The sequence below is a fragment of the Hirundo rustica genome, chromosome 2 (assembly GCF_015227805.2).
Source record: "Hirundo rustica isolate bHirRus1 chromosome 2, bHirRus1.pri.v3, whole genome shotgun sequence".
NCBI lineage: Eukaryota > Metazoa > Chordata > Aves > Passeriformes > Hirundinidae > Hirundo > Hirundo rustica.
In genome coordinates, this window is record NC_053451.1 from 34,992,572 (window position 1) to 35,008,331 (window position 15,760).

General features: G+C 37.6%; 1 protein-coding gene across 28 annotated transcripts in view; it reads left to right on the forward strand.

Moving 5' to 3' along the window:
• Positions 1-15,760, forward strand: part of DLG2 (discs large MAGUK scaffold protein 2) — a 984,477-nt gene that overhangs the window by 939,925 nt on the left and 28,792 nt on the right. For all 28 annotated transcript variants that reach the window (XM_040055800.2, XM_040055802.2, XM_040055798.1 and 25 more), the window contains one exon: positions 1,585-1,660. In XM_040055800.2, the coding sequence (XP_039911734.1) occupies positions 1,585-1,660 (76 nt within the window). The remainder of the gene's footprint in view (positions 1-1,584; positions 1,661-15,760) is intronic.

Below are 15,760 nucleotides of genomic sequence, written 5' to 3' on the forward strand. Positions count from 1 at the left end.
TTTTTCTTACAGCTGACCCATTTCACTGACAGTTCAGGCAGCAACAGTAATGCAGTCAAATTAAGACAGAGAACATTTCAGCTTGTAATTTTTACATTTCAGCTAAATTATAAGTAACTGAGAACAGTTTTATTGTGGAAGGTGTCATGCAGATTGTAATGGGAGGCAGCATTGTGTGCTACCCTTAATACAGTGCCAGATGATGGAATGTTTGGAACCTTCAGCAGGCATGCTGAGCATATATGAACATTGTTGTTATGTTTGCCTGAAGGACTAATGGCACTTCATGGCATTACTTAAATACTTCTCAAAGCAATGTAGAATGTTTCTGCAGCTCCTCATCTGTCTGCTATGCCTCTAGAGAGCAGCGATGCCTCCACAGCTGCTAACGCAATTATGACAAACTCCATAAATAGGATTCACTCTTCAGGGTTAATTTCCAAATTTCTTTTTGCAGGGAATAAGAAATTAAGTTAAAAGCAGATGTTTTAGGAAGTTAGGCAGGGCTGAAATGAGTTTAAATGTTAACACAGATTAATAAGTCGAATATTGTGTTCATTTGTGCTTATTATTTCCTCAGAAGGCATCCATCCTATTTAGGCAATTACACAGCCTCAATCCTATTTAGGCAATTACACAGCCTCGAGTCTTCATTTCTTACCGATACTACCAAGGGACTTCATCTGCTAGTTCAAGTTTGAGACTGTTCATGTGTTTTTAATGACATATATTTAGTTTGAAAGATGCACTTGAGCTGTTTCCTTGTGAATATTCCACACAGAGAAATTCATTTAATCTAAATTTAAACTGTAGCTATAGTAACCAACATTCACTGTGTTTCAGGAGGGCATATATAAGCCTACTCAGACAGAAGGAAACGTTGTGTTAATTATCATTCTATCAAAACACTAGAGTTTGTATTTTGGAAAATAATTATCAGAAATTATGAATTCTTACTACTCAGTCTTGGAAAGCAATAGATTTGCAGGAATGTATTCTAATGTCTCTTATAAGTTAGCTTTGGGGTATTCAATGGAGATTTCCTAGAAAAATTCCCAGTCTTAAGCAAATAAGGCTGGTGTTTCAGTTTCAGGTAGATAAACAGATTTTTTTTTTGACTTGAGCCAGTCAACAATAGATTCTGTAGATGATTTTGCAAAGGTAGGAAACATCACTTACACAGTAATGTCCATATTAATCAAGGTGAGTAAGGACATGTCCTTGTTTTACTCCTCTGACCATAGAACTCTAAATGTTGCCTGATTTTTAAACAGCTTAAATCAGAGAGAAGAAATCTGTCCCCAGCACACTTTTCACAGACTCCTCTGCCTGTTGAGAGGCAGTGCTGTTCTGCTGGTGTAGGGCAGCCAAGACCTTTCCTCAAACCCAGTCCTGCATTTGCCAGAAAACTGCTGCCTGGCTGAGGAAGTGACCTCTCCTTTTCAACATATGAAATTTGCTTTAAATGTTTACTTTAGGTACACTAAGCTGCCAATGGTCTTGGGAGAGCGGGCATCAAATGTTTCATACAAAATGGTGCTATAATCAACATGTGTTTCTTCATTTGTGTTTTCTTCTCTCCAGAGTTGAAAGAAAGGAGCGTGCACGTTTGAAGACGGTGAAATTCAATGCGAAACCCGGTGTAATTGATGCCAAAGGGGTACGTAAATAGTGAAACCTTTTGAAATTGCACTTTACAATTGTTTTATACAGAGCAGGAAAAATTTTAGCAATATAAAGAATATTTAGGTTGTTGCAACCAAGACCTGCAGTATAGTGAAATGTAGATCAGGGATTAGTATGATATAATCTTTAAAATATTTAAATATTATTTTTATAATAATACTGAATGACACTGTGCCTCCTAAGGGGGAGATACTAAGAAAATAAAGAGAATTCCGTGATAGCTGTGATTTTTGTTAAATGATGGATAGAGAAGAAAAGACTTTAAAAATGAATGCAGATGGATAGCAGTTTAGTGAAATACGACCAGAAGCATAAGTTCCCTGGTTTCTAAAGCTGTTAAATCACAGACCAAAGGTTGTGAGTTAAGGAGTCCTGGATAGAAAAAATGAGGTGTTGGGTGTTCTGCTTTGACAGTTGTGACAGACATTGAACACAGGTGTGTTTCACACCAGACACAGTGGCCAAACAACACAAAACATGCGAGTTCCATTCCACTGGCACTGCCTGGACAGAACAGTGTTCCTGCTGTTGCCGCTTCACAGGGCTGCTTTACTGTGCCCAAGTGAGCAGTTCTCGTTGCCCTGATGGCCACTATCCTGTCTGGTGCCGTCTGGCTGACAAGTATTACAGCACAAGAAATGCCCACTGTCCTGGCTGTTAGGGTATATTTTTCTGCTGAAGTGTGGCTTGCAGTTGTAGCAGTCGTGAATTCTTGACATTTGCAGGGATTTATTTTTGAAACACGTCCAGCTGGCGTGTTTGGAATTTGCAACTGAGGGCTTCTGTGAGCAAACCAGGAGACTGATATTCAGCAGCCATGAGGGAAAGGTCCTGCTTGGCTGCAGAAGACAGAGCAGGGCCAAAACTGGGTGATGAGCAGACACGGCCATAGGTGGGTGCTGGCAAGGGAAATAACTAAGTGGTTCAGCAGATCCCTTCCAGATCTGCTATTCCTGTGGTCTTCTGCCTAGTTTGAAATTCTCACTCTCAATCTCTTCTTCCTTCAGTTTCCCTCCATAACAGTAACATTAATAATTCCCTTACTCTGTCCTCTCAGACAGATTAGCAGGGTGAGAAATTCCTCTTCCTGTGGATACACAGTTCTGAGCACAGGGGTTCCCAAGTCTCTACGTGACAGCAAAACAGTATTTCACTCTTGCAAATACTTCCCTGTTACTGCTCTACAGAACAATTCCTGAATTCAGTGCAAATGCAGAATTACTGTACTGACTGAAACAAGTTTTCCAGACTCATAAGGCACATAGAATTGTACATTATTTGCACTTGCAGATAACTTGGTAAAAAATATATAATAAAAAGCACTAAGAAAAGACTGATTCACCTCACAGCATTTCTACAGAAGTCAGAATTCCTTTTTTTAGTTTGAAATGACCACTCTCTGCAACCCTGTATATTAATGTTGCCACTTATTTTGAGAGATAATACATTTTATATTGCCAATAAAATCACTTCTTAAATGTCTATTTCCCATATATAATCAAAGCCACAGAGGAATAATTCATTCACATAACTAATGGTCCCTTTTCAAGCGATTCTGTAAAGAATTTAATTACATCTTGATTCCCCAAATTGTTTTTCCATTTTTGTCATTATTGTAACATTAACCTTCCAGCCACTCAACATCAGTGTTTAGGAAATTGTGTAATTACAGAGCAAGACCACTGAAGCCTTTTGGGACCAAACCTTGCACATGAAATGAGCTATTTGAGTACACACATATGTATGTGGATTTTAGGTGCCACTATTTCCATTTGGACTTTCAGTGGCTGAGTTCACACTTTACTCTTTTAACTTTTTTTTTTCAACTTTGGAAGAAATTTAGCCCAGGTCAACAGGGCTGCAGTAGGCCCAGGAAAGGTTTTTTGTTTTGAAATCAAGCTAAAATTCAGATAGGAATGAGATTATGTGAGTCTGTGGCACCTTTGGCTCCTACATTCATGACCATGTGGGCAAGTATAAAGGTCTTAGTTTACTCTAAAGATGAAACTGAGGGAAATCTTTTCATGGAATGTTTCTTAATTTGCCCAAGAGATGTGCATGGAAGCATTTAAAAATACAAAAAATAAAATTAAAAAAAAAAAAAAAAAAAAAAAAAAAAAAAAAACCACCAAAAAACACAAAACCTAAATATAGAGAATCCTTTAGGATTTTGAACAGGTAATGGTGTACCTTACTGCAATTTTACCTGAATCATCTCACTAGCCCTGACTCCTTTCTTCCTTCCTTTCTTCCCCTGTAGAAGCAATGTTCAAGAGCTAATAACCCACAGCAAACATTTCCTGAGATAACTATGCTTTTGAAGTAAAAGCTGTCTAGTTATTCTATGTGTTAATAAAGTCTTACACATTTTCATCTGTTTATATCTCATTTTGAATCCCATATCTGGAGATAAGATGCAAAGAAAATGAAACAGAGGGGGTGACATTTGTAGTTGATCAGCTCCTTGTGTCTCACTGAAAAGCTGTTTAAGAATGTTCAGCTATATAGTTGACAAACCTGCTTGTAGGAAGAGCTAAAGGATAATCTTTCCAAAGGCCCAAAGTTCCTTTTTTTCAGGCCAAACTTGTGTGTTATTTCATCTATAAAATTAGTTCACAACTTCTTAAAAATGTGATTTAGAATATTTAGAAGACTTTAGATTTGTTTCATTGGACTTCTCCAGTCCATGCCTTGTGAAATTACAGTCTACAAAATCAGGATGGAGACAGAAACAGGGAATGTGAATCAAAATTAGGGAGCTCTAGGGAAACCTTCTGGTTTCAAGTTTAAATAAGGCCACAGATAGTACCTTTCCATGCAATGAATAATTAAATCCCCATGCTCATTATTACAGGATATTGCATAAAAAATAAGTAAGTTGAAAAGAAATTAGGTAGGTTAGCAAGTAGTGAAACTAATGACAACTTTAAAACGTTTGCCATGTAACTCAGAACATATTAATTGTTGATTTCAATAAGAGATATTATAAAAGGGAAAGCATCATATTACTTCTACTTTTCCTTTTAAACATCTGTCGTTGGACTCTGCCGAAAAGCTACTTGGCTAACTGGATCTCTGGATTAACCCAGTAGGGCTACTTTTCTTTCATGTTCTGTTTATTCTGTCCCAAAGAAATTTATTTGTTAAGGCTCAGAGACATCACCAGGATCCAGACCCCATTGCCTCTTTTAAAGACATCAGACCAGTTAGAAATGGTAACAGCTATGTAGCAAGGCAAAGAATACAACTACAGGTATAAACAGTTTCATTTCACCAAGCGAAGATTGTGCTTCTATCGTGTTGACGAAGTTCATCCTCTGTAGTGAATTTCAGCATTTTTTTTTCTAATTGTTACAGAAGGTGGCTGGTGCATCATATCCACCACTACACTGCTTTGGTTCCCTACAGCCACTCTCTGCTGCAGCAAAGGACAGGGTTTCCAGGACACTGGGAACATTAAAAAATATATATAAAGTAAAAAAAAAAAACAAAAAAACAAAAAAACACACAGTTGATTTCCTAAGCATTTGCTTTCTCAGTCTTTAGGGCTCACTGGTCTATGGATAATCAATGGAAAATGGGGCAGCCCAAAGGTTTATGTCTGATATTTTTGCCAGAGGAAGCCAAAGAAGTTGTAAGCACAAACTTCATTAAAAAGTATGTTTTATGCTATGTTAAACTCAAGATAATACCCCAAGTATCTTCTGATGCTCACCTTTGCACCAAAAGGAGCAGAGCATGTGAGTAGCTGTGAATAGGGTCACATATCTGCCAAAACAGCATCCTGTATTCTTGGTAATTCTCCCTACCACGGGCTTCAGACTGAACAAAAATAGCCTTTCCTTTTCTAATCCTAAAACCCACAGTTGTTGAGGGCTTTTCAGATTTTTTAGTGAATCAAACAGAGTGTCAAGGGACAGAAATATTGCAGAGGGGAAAGAGATTAGCCAGTAATCCACATTTTTCTTAACTGTTATAATTACAACAGGTCTTTCAGGAGACAAAAATAGCTCCTTTTGCTTTTCTCCCTGTCAGATCACACACACTTCCTTGGCTGTCTCTTGAAAATACTCTGCAGCTGAAATTATAGCTCTTGGAAAGGCTTTTAGCAATGCCTCAGTTTTACTAATATTTATGGGTGTTGCCTGTTTCCAGAGATGTGTTGAAATATCGGAAACATGTAGATAAAACTTAATGTTATATAGAGAACTGTATTAAATTGCCTTTTCATTGTATATACGCCTTTCATTTCACACCTTATTTGGCCAGTGACTCCAGAATATTGTCCTATGTACAAATACTGTATTTCATTTACCAATGAAATGAAAGTGATGTCTCCCACAATCTCCATTTTTAATGTGTGTGTCAGTGTGAGGAGATATTCAGCCCATGTTTATTGGGAAGCATTCCCAGATGTGTGCCTGCCCCAGTGAGGCTGCTCAGCAGGGTACTGAACAGGAAGGAGTTCAGTACCTGCCAAGAAAAGGGACTGCCCATCCCTCCAAAACCCCTTCCAGCTCTGCTGCTCATCAGCCGTGCAGGTCCTGGGCTGTGACCCACACCACACTGCTCCATCACTACCCATTAGGGTTTTTTTCTCTTCACTCAGCTTGTTATCCACAGTTCTTTTCAGATTCCAGTCAGATCACCTACCTCACACTCAGCTGGCCTCTTCAGTTGCCTCTGAATGAATTTATTACGACAGTCAGAAGTTTGATAGCATTTAATAATATTTCTTATGTGCAGTTTCTGTTTACAGATCCCACAGATGCCTGAAATGTAAGGTCATCTTCTTGCTTTATTGTCATTTTAACAACATTGCACTGAGGCATGAAAATAAAAAGTGAAACCTGACTGAGATAGCAAATTTGGTATTGTGGGGTAAACAGAAACCTCTGCATATTTAATGCAACTCTCCTCCAAGTGTCAAAATCCAGTGACCAACAGAACTTGATACAGGGGACACCTTTTGACAGTTTATTAAGTATTTGAAAGGGAGAAGGGGGAAATCCAAACAAATAAACCCACATATTTCCAAAACTTTTAGGCTCTAGAAAATAATTATATTTTCATCCCTAGTCATCAAAACAGTGAAAAACTGTCTTTAGGAACCTCAGGTGGTCTCCTCTGCCCTGAGGGTTTAGTCTGTAACTTCCTCCTATATCCCAGATTTCTCTAATCTCTGTTTAAAGACCTGCCATAACAGATATTTCATATTCTTCCCAAACATCCCACTTCAGTGCTTCACTCTCCTCATTCTTAGAAACAGCTGAACTGCTGCAGTTTGACCCTGTTATTATTTCTTCTTATATGAGTGTCTATGGAAATTAGATTATTTGTCTTTGTCACTAAGCAGAAAGTGCAGTCACACCTGCCCTCGTCTCAGGTACGGCATCTGTGCTAGTGGTTTACTGGGGCAGATCTGGGTGAATCAATGCAGAGAAAAAGGCAATTATCTCAATTTAATCCCTGACTGAAAAAAAGCATAACACTGTATTAGGCTGTCTTATGCGCTTTCTCTGCCTAATGAAGATTTTTTCTAACATCAATTCTTTACTAGACTTCAGTTTTCTAAGTATAAAGGTTCACCACCTTTAGGGAGAAGCAGTTCTGTAGTCCACAATCTGAAAGTTTTCCACATATGCAGCGGATTTTGACCAATTTTTCTTTGCACTTCTTTTCTAAAGATACTTGACACAATGAACAGATTTCCTAAAGTGATTGTTATTGGGACAAACATCATAAAAGTAGAGAAATATCCACAATCTGAGTATATTCAAAAAGCTGCTGATTTGGAGAGCTCTTTAGCACTCAGTCTGTAGTTCACAGGATCATCATTCCTGGGGAAATGATGGAGGATTCCTCATTGCACTCTGCAGCTTCTGGGTGAGGGGCAGAGGAGGGGCAGGCACTGATCTCTTCTCTCTGGTACCCAGTGACAGGACCCAAGGGAATGACCTGAAGCTGAGTCAGGGGAGGTTTAGGTTGGATTCTGTGGAAAGCTTCTTCACCCAGCAGGTGCTTGGGCACTGGAATGGGCTCCCTAGGGAAGGGGTCACAGCACCAAGCCTAGCAGAGTTCAAGAAGTGTTTGCACAGTGCTCTCAGGCACACAGTGTGACTCTTAGGGATGGTCCTGTGCAGGGCCAGGAGTTGGATTCAATGATCCTTGTAGCTCCATTCCAACTCAGGATATTTTATGTTTCTATGGTTTTCTCTCTGTTGGATTTAAGTTCTGTCAAAAGCTTTAAGACCTCCAAAACGGGATAACATTGGGTGTCATGGAAGAATCAGATCTCATCATTGTTCTTGTTTGTGAAACAACTTGTTTCAGGGAGGAGATGACTTCTTCCCACATAGGAGTGTACTGGTTTTAATACCAGCAGAAAATTAAACTGCAAATAAGCCACTCCCACTGGGCGACTGCCAGTAAAGGGTACCCAGCTTTTCCTGCTGAATCCACACACCCCAGGGGTGACGTGTTTGATATAGAACAACTTGTGTGATATAGAACACAGTCACAGCACTCAAGTCCACCCCCCTCTCTGTAGGCAGGACAAGGAGGAAAATCTGAATCTCATTTGTCCAACTGCCCTTGCTCTTTCATGACTATTCACATTCTCCATAGCTCTGGCTTCACACTTCATGATGGAGCTGGTGCCAGGCAGTGGATGCTGGCTGCGCTTTTGGATTGACCTGAACCTGCAATCTCGGGCTGCCCTGACCATTCCCCTTGAGCTGAACACTTTTTGCTCAGCTTTTCTCCAAGGTGCATTAGAAATAGTGCTGTCATCAGCATCTGCTTCACTCATGTGCTGAAGCAAGCAAATGAAATTCAAACGATAAAATAGCACATAGCCAGAATGGTTTAACTGTACAGATTATTCTTGTTCCAGGTTATCTTGAGGCAGTCCACAAAGACATGCAGTGATTTCATAATAATGCCTGTTGGGTCCAGGTACTGTCAAAAATAAAGGAAAACAAGTGATGCTTCAGTTTTAATTTATGTCATGGTATTTCTGTTGGCTCTGGCAGGAAACTGGTATGACTTAAAGAATCTTGGTTTTTAAGAAGGTGGATCAGTTCTAGAAATTTTGAAAAAATAACTGCCAGGTCAAACTTGAGGCGCTGAAGTGAAGAAATATGTTTCCATAGCTTTTTTTTAAAAATCCAATAAAAGTAGAGTATTTGACAAAATTTCTTTGAAATTGAAAGAAAATACTAAAGTAAAAAAAATCTTTGTGTCTGTTTTCCATATTTCATTTTATTTAGAAGTACAAATTCTAAACATCAGCCAGCAATTTGTAAGCAAAGTGGATTAGGGTAGAGAATTTGAGAAATAAAGCAATTGTCATTGAATTTATCCAAATGATGAGAAATATTTCTGCCTATTGGCATCTTGTCATTCAAAGAAAATACTAAAAGAGTAATTTTGCAGTTAATGAGCAATATAAACACATTTCTTTTATAGATTTTTACAGTTTTTTCTGTGTCTTTTTCTGTAATTCTGATAACTGTGTGGAGTTTTATTTATAGGATAATATTGTTTCCTAGGCAGCCAAAATGTTAGGGAGTATAGTATCTGTATTTCCTATCCCATAAGAAGCTTGTGGCATCCCTGCTTAGGTAAGAGAAATTTTTAGGAGAGTCATTGACATAAAGATATGTAGTGCAATGTTTAAATCAGTCACAGATTAAATATAACACTGTAAAAATTTGCTAGCTCAGGTAAAATACCAAAGTTTACAGCTGAGAGTTAATTGTTTTTTTTCTAAGCTGTTCCAGCAGGAATTTGTGCTGAGTTGAACTTCATGCGTGGTCTATTTTTATAACTTGCTGTCTAATATCCTGAATTAAATAATAGGAAGTTCGTATGTATATATAGATAACACCATAGTTACTTTGGTTTTCTTCTAAAAAATTGGTTGAAATGAAAAATGTGTAGTATTGGCAGTAGATATTGTCAAAGACTTAGAAAGAGAACAATGTTTTCTTCTAGTAAGTGTCAACACTCATCCAGAAGAGACATGCTCTATATTTCACATTATTATTTATGACTCAGTTAAATTAAAGCAGCTCAGTGATTGCCTTGGACTCAGAGACCATGTTTGGAAGGTTGTAGGGATGCAGGAACTGCCCCCTGGGTCAAAGCCACAGTCCATCTAACTTGATATCCTGCTTGGATACAAAGACTGGTCATGTGAGATGCATTACTGCAAGATGTGGGAGCTTCACCTCCTAAACAAACCTCAAACCAGTCTCTTAGAGATTGACTTTGGGTTTGTTTGCCCATACCTTTATTTATTATAACCTCAACTGTAAGGCCTAAATAAATCAATGTATTCAATGAAAACCATGACCCCAGTATGATTTATGTCTGCTGAGCCAGACCTTTGCCGTAATTCAGCCTGCTACACCAGCCACACTTCCTTTAACTCAAAAGGGAAGTTCAGAAGATTATCTTGTTCAGCTGTCTTCCCATAAGTACAGTTTGAAGGCATGTAGGTATTGTAAATCTTTCTCCACTACTGCATAACAAAGTAAAAGTAATAAAGGTCTTTATGCATCTTATTCTGTGCAATTGTCCATTTAATGCAGTAGTTTGCACTTCCACAAGTGCACAGCACTTGATTGCATTGTTTTCACAAAAAACAGTTATAAATTCACAAGTTGGTGGTTTTTTAATAGCACAGTTAACCAATATGTGGTGCTGTTTTATTTGTTAGTGAAATTAATTCAAAAGGCTGCATAAAGACCAAAATCCTCAATTTCATTAAAAAACCTAAAGAAGCACCAGCAGTCAACTGGGAATCAGAGTTCTAAAAAAGATTTAAGAAAATACCTTATCATAACTGAGGAACAAATTTCAAGTGGATAAAGGTCCTACAATATACTGTAGGAAAACCTGTGGGTCTGGGTGATCAGCCAGTCCCAAATCTTTGGCAAGTGCACACTATGCTACGTCTGATCTCTGGGGCTCTTTTGACATCGTTGTTGCACTTTGTGCTGGGACAGGTTCACATGCACAAAGATTCATCAGTAGCTGATGACATACATCAGCTTCAAGTGGTAAAGTTCCTTTCCAGGAAAAAATACCGACCAGAGTAGGGAAACATTTAGGGCAACATTGCCAAACATCAAGTACACTTTCTGATTCCAGCTGAAGACTTGAGGAAGGAGAGGAAAACCTTCACATGGCCCATTTGGCGGCAGTGGGCTTGGCTAGGTCCAAGCCCATTCTGGACTGCAGCATAACTCTGAAATGCTGGGTCTGTGAGCATCTCACCACAGAAATACAGATATTAGAGCTGGGAGAGGATTGTTGTTTAGCTCTTTTCCCTTCACCACCCCCTTCTCTCCAAGCACTGCAGTGTTATTCCCCACAGTACTTAAGATTAGCAGATTCATTTTAAATGTGAAAAAATTATCTAGGCTTTTCCACATCCCTCGGGGCAGATTATTCTACATCCAAATTGATTTCACTGTCAAGGAGCTTTGCCCTTTCTTATTTTCATGCTATCAATTCCAGTGCTGCTGTTTGAACAATTCCTTCCCAGTATCTCGGTGTACAACCTGTAGATACGTGTAAATTACCTTGGCTGTCACGTAAGCAAGATTTTATGTTGGTGTTTGATCTTGCTAACAATGATATAACCATGCAAATTAGCAGAGAAAAGTACTCCCTTCATACCTTGCACCAAGTTAAATACGGGTTTGCAAAATTGGAAATACTGATTTCACGTGTTTTCTTGAAAGTCCGTTTGTCTTTCTTATCCCCCAGTAGTTTATGTTGGTTTTAACTGTTGTTTTGTCAGGAATTAAAACTGAGTTGTTGTCAGACAACAAGCAATAATTCAAGCAATAATTCAGTCTTTAAAAAAATTATTAAAATTTCATTCTTATGAATACTAAGCCACCCTACCCTTGTCTGGAGAAGCTAGACAGCATGGAGTTTTTAATCAGGCTTTTACTTTTCTGTTTTGGATTGCCAACACCCAGATCTCCCTACAACTTCCTGGGAAAACTAAGCAATCAGAGTTATTTTCATCTAAGCTTCTTCTCACCCAGTTCTCATTTATCAAAACAGATTATGCTACAAAAATTCAATAAGGAATGACTGTAGCCCAGGCTTGAAGTATCTAAGAAAACTAAAGGCTTAATTTACCAAAATAAGGATGTCCTTCCTCTTGCGTCTCCTAAAAAATCATAGGGAACCTGGCTAGTGCTGTTTGCCAGTATATAATTGTGTATGCAGACTGAGAATGAAAGTTCAACATCCCAGAGAATATATTCTGTGATCTCTGTACAACCAGGCTTACAGCTGCCCCTCACAACGCCTCAGCTTATCTTCTGCACGTCTGCACGGACACCATGAAGTGCTTTCTGTGTCTGTGAACCCAGGCCATGGCCAAGTTTGGGGTTACATCAGGAAAGCAAGAATGGCTCAGTAGCACTGACAATCCTCTAGTCTTGCTTGGTCAGGTCATTTAACCTGAGCTTTCAAATTCATCATGGTTTGGGATTGCCAGGTGGAAAAGCCCATTATAAAACCAGTGAGGTGATATATATGCTTCCAAGGAAAAATAGCACTGAGTATATGTTACAGTCCAAAAATTTTCTTTCTGGTGTCAGTGCAAATTTTTGGTATGATGGGAGAGATTTAAAATATATAATATAGAAATCTATAAAATTAAAATATTTAAATATAGTGTTTGAGTGCCCAATCTGTTATTAAAGTCAGTGTTCAAATGAGTAAATGAATCTCCCTAATACAAAGGGTCAGTTAAATATAGAAAAAAGGATTGAAGAGACATAATGTTGATTATAAACTTTGTAGATTTGTGTAGAAGGCCGAGTACAATGGAGGATTTTCATTTAACTTAGGCCAAAATCAGGTGTTAAGGAAGAAGAAGACCACATTCTAGATGAGAAGCAGTAAAATTAATTTCTCATATGCACTGCTAGACCAATCTGAGAATAAAAATTACATACATCATCATATAACATAAAAACTAGGTTAAAGCATAGCTCAAACCTGCCTAAAATTAGATGGTATATGAAATCCATCTACACCCTGTAAAAAATAATTTCACAGCCAGTGCTCTGGAACAGCTTTCTCTCAGGTGGTCCGTGGACACCAGTTCCCAGCTCATGACTGAGGATTAGCATTTGTTGAATGAAATGGCAAAAGAAAGCATTCCTGAAGCAGTTGGGAGCTTATTGGCTTTGAGAAAATAGACCTGTTAGAGCACCATAAAAAATGTTTCCCTAACATATTATGATCTTCTGCAAAGCCTAAAGAGGACAACCTGTGTCAAGAGCACATCTGCACTAAATTGTAGAGGTTGGATCAGCTACACCATGAAAAAAAAATTGGGAAGAAGTTCAAAGTAAACAACAATATAGTTGTCTATTGCAGTATGGTACAGCTATCAAATAACTGAGACTGCTTTTTGTGATGTTTACCACTATGAATAAGATTCTGAAATCAGATTGTTTATTTAATGTTACATGAAAATTTCCTTTAAAACCACTACCCTATTAGCTGATGAGTAACATATATATGGCTCCTGAGCCTAGGGAAAAACATTTAGAGTACAAAACAGATGTTGACACAAAAAAAGTACCCAAGCGATTTCTTGAGAAGGAGAAACACACCGCGGTTTAATGTCTGTCACAACCAGGGAAGGTTGGTACGTGCAACCCAGGCTTACATAACTGGGGACATCTGGGGATACTTGGTCAAGCAACAGTGCACAGTGCACATCACAATTTTTTTTCTTGGCTTCTTCAAAACACAGTCTGTGCTTAAGTAGTATCAAACAGAGATTCAAGCCAGGACATGAGTGAGCACTTTCCTCCACTTTTTTTCTAAGAGACTCTTTTCCATCGCAGATCAAGTGCTGTGAATGATGTCACTGTTCTGTTGTCAAACAACTTGAAAATTTGATTTGCCTTTTAGTCTTAGGCACTTGTCTGTTTAAAGTGCCTCCTACTGCCATTGCCTAGATTAGTGGTGATCTGTGTGATGGCAGCGACATATACAAATAATATATTGTACAGGTTTTTCGCTGCAACTGAAATGCCTGAGTAATTTGCCATTACAGGTTTTTACATTATCATGGCAACCTGTGACTTACAAGGAATCTATTTTCAGACACTTTTTCACTGACTTTCAGAAACTCTGCCTGCATAAATGCTCTTGAATCAGGCTAAGCTTGCTATCACAGTTGCAATTCCAGTTGCAGGCAACTTTTGTACCAGGTGGAGAGATGTAGGCAAATGCCTCTGTCTCATTTATCCTACATCTGTTTCACAGCTTCCCAGAAGCATACAGAGCCTATGGCTCCAGGGTATTTGACAGGTCCAAAATTACCACTGTATTGAAATAAAAAATCTCAAATATACATCTGAGTTTAACCTTGCCACAGATCCTCATGCATGTGATCCTTTCTTAAAAAGAAAATACCCTCTCAATGTTGGCCTCTACTCTTTCCACCAATGGAGCAAAATCTGGAATTAACATGGTGTGTACAATAGAAACATGGTTTTATTCTGTCTTTGCCAAGCCCCTTGTCTCTATACATTAGAGAGATAAATCATGATATCTGTAAGAAGCCTTTTTAGGGTTGTCAGCAGGATTTCATATCCTTAAGGTGGAGACCATCAACCTGATTTTAACACCACTTATACTGTATACAAAACCAAAATTAAGGCTCTTGTATTTGATTCCTTGTGAAGAAACATACACTTAATTTAAGAAAATAAACACTTGGTAAGGTCATTCAGTTAATGCCAAGGACTAATTATTTCTCTAAGTTTGCAGAGTCAGACCCACTTTAGTGTTGCATAATATTTTACAGTTTCTTTGTTATCTTAAATATAAACCCTCTGACTACACCATGCTGGTATATATGGTCATTAACATGAATATACACATTGATTAATATATAGAAATTTTATCACATGCATAAACATATTTGGTTATGGATATTAATATACCTAGATCAGCTTTATTTTAGGAAGAAAGCTTTTTACTGGTGTAAGAACAGTGACATAGTTGCACATGATAGTCATCTGCTGTGAATTGCCAGATTTTGATCACCCAAATTGAAGTGGAATAATATCTTATTAAAAAAGCAACCCAGTGCTTGAAACTGCAAAAGGAGAAAAAGTTTATGTAACAGTATAAAATATCTGTCTAATTTGGTGTATACTGTTAGATCATGCATAAGCGTGAAAGCAATATATGCTTTTCTGGTGAAAATGTACTTTCTGAAGTTTTTGTTCTAGACTGTTGGGGAAAAAAAATTAAAACTATATATATAATTGTTATTTCTCATATATTTTCTGTGAAACACAGCATATTTATTTATTATTTTGATAACATTCACTTGAATTCCAAAGTGCTGTAATGAAGTGATTGTAATTTTAAAACCCCCTTGCTTTTTGAGGTGTTATTGTTTATATATATATTTTTTTCCCTTTAAAAGTGTAATGCCAATAGCATTACTATGTCAAATTCAGATAAATCATTACAAACAACATTTTCACAAACAGAAATGTTAACATGCTATATTCCTTTCTTTGGAAAAGTAAAAGAAATTGTCACAGAAAACACATTTTAATTTAATTATATCCATTAGATCATTAAAGTGATGTAATGTGCATGTCAGTCCTCCTTTCATCCATAGATTACTTTAATCCTTCATGTGCCTTTTTTTTTTTTTTTTTTTTTTTTTTTTTTTTTTTTTTTTTTTCCCCTCTGGCTTTCTTTCATACTTGCTTTGTTTTGAAATTGCATGCTGTCTGGATTATTTGTGCATGACCTCCACATTAATTTCACATTGAATGTTTACAAACTCTGAGATACTTTCATGCATCATTTATTCTACATGTGCATTTTTTTCTTTGTTTTCAGTTACTAAACTTTAAATATGCTTGAAATGTAAAAGTGGTATGAAACTTTTGTGACACGAATATCCAACTATTTCAACAGAGATTTTCAGTATCCACCTTTCAGAAATACATATTTTAAACCACATTTTATTCCAAGATTTTCAAATGTAAGAAAA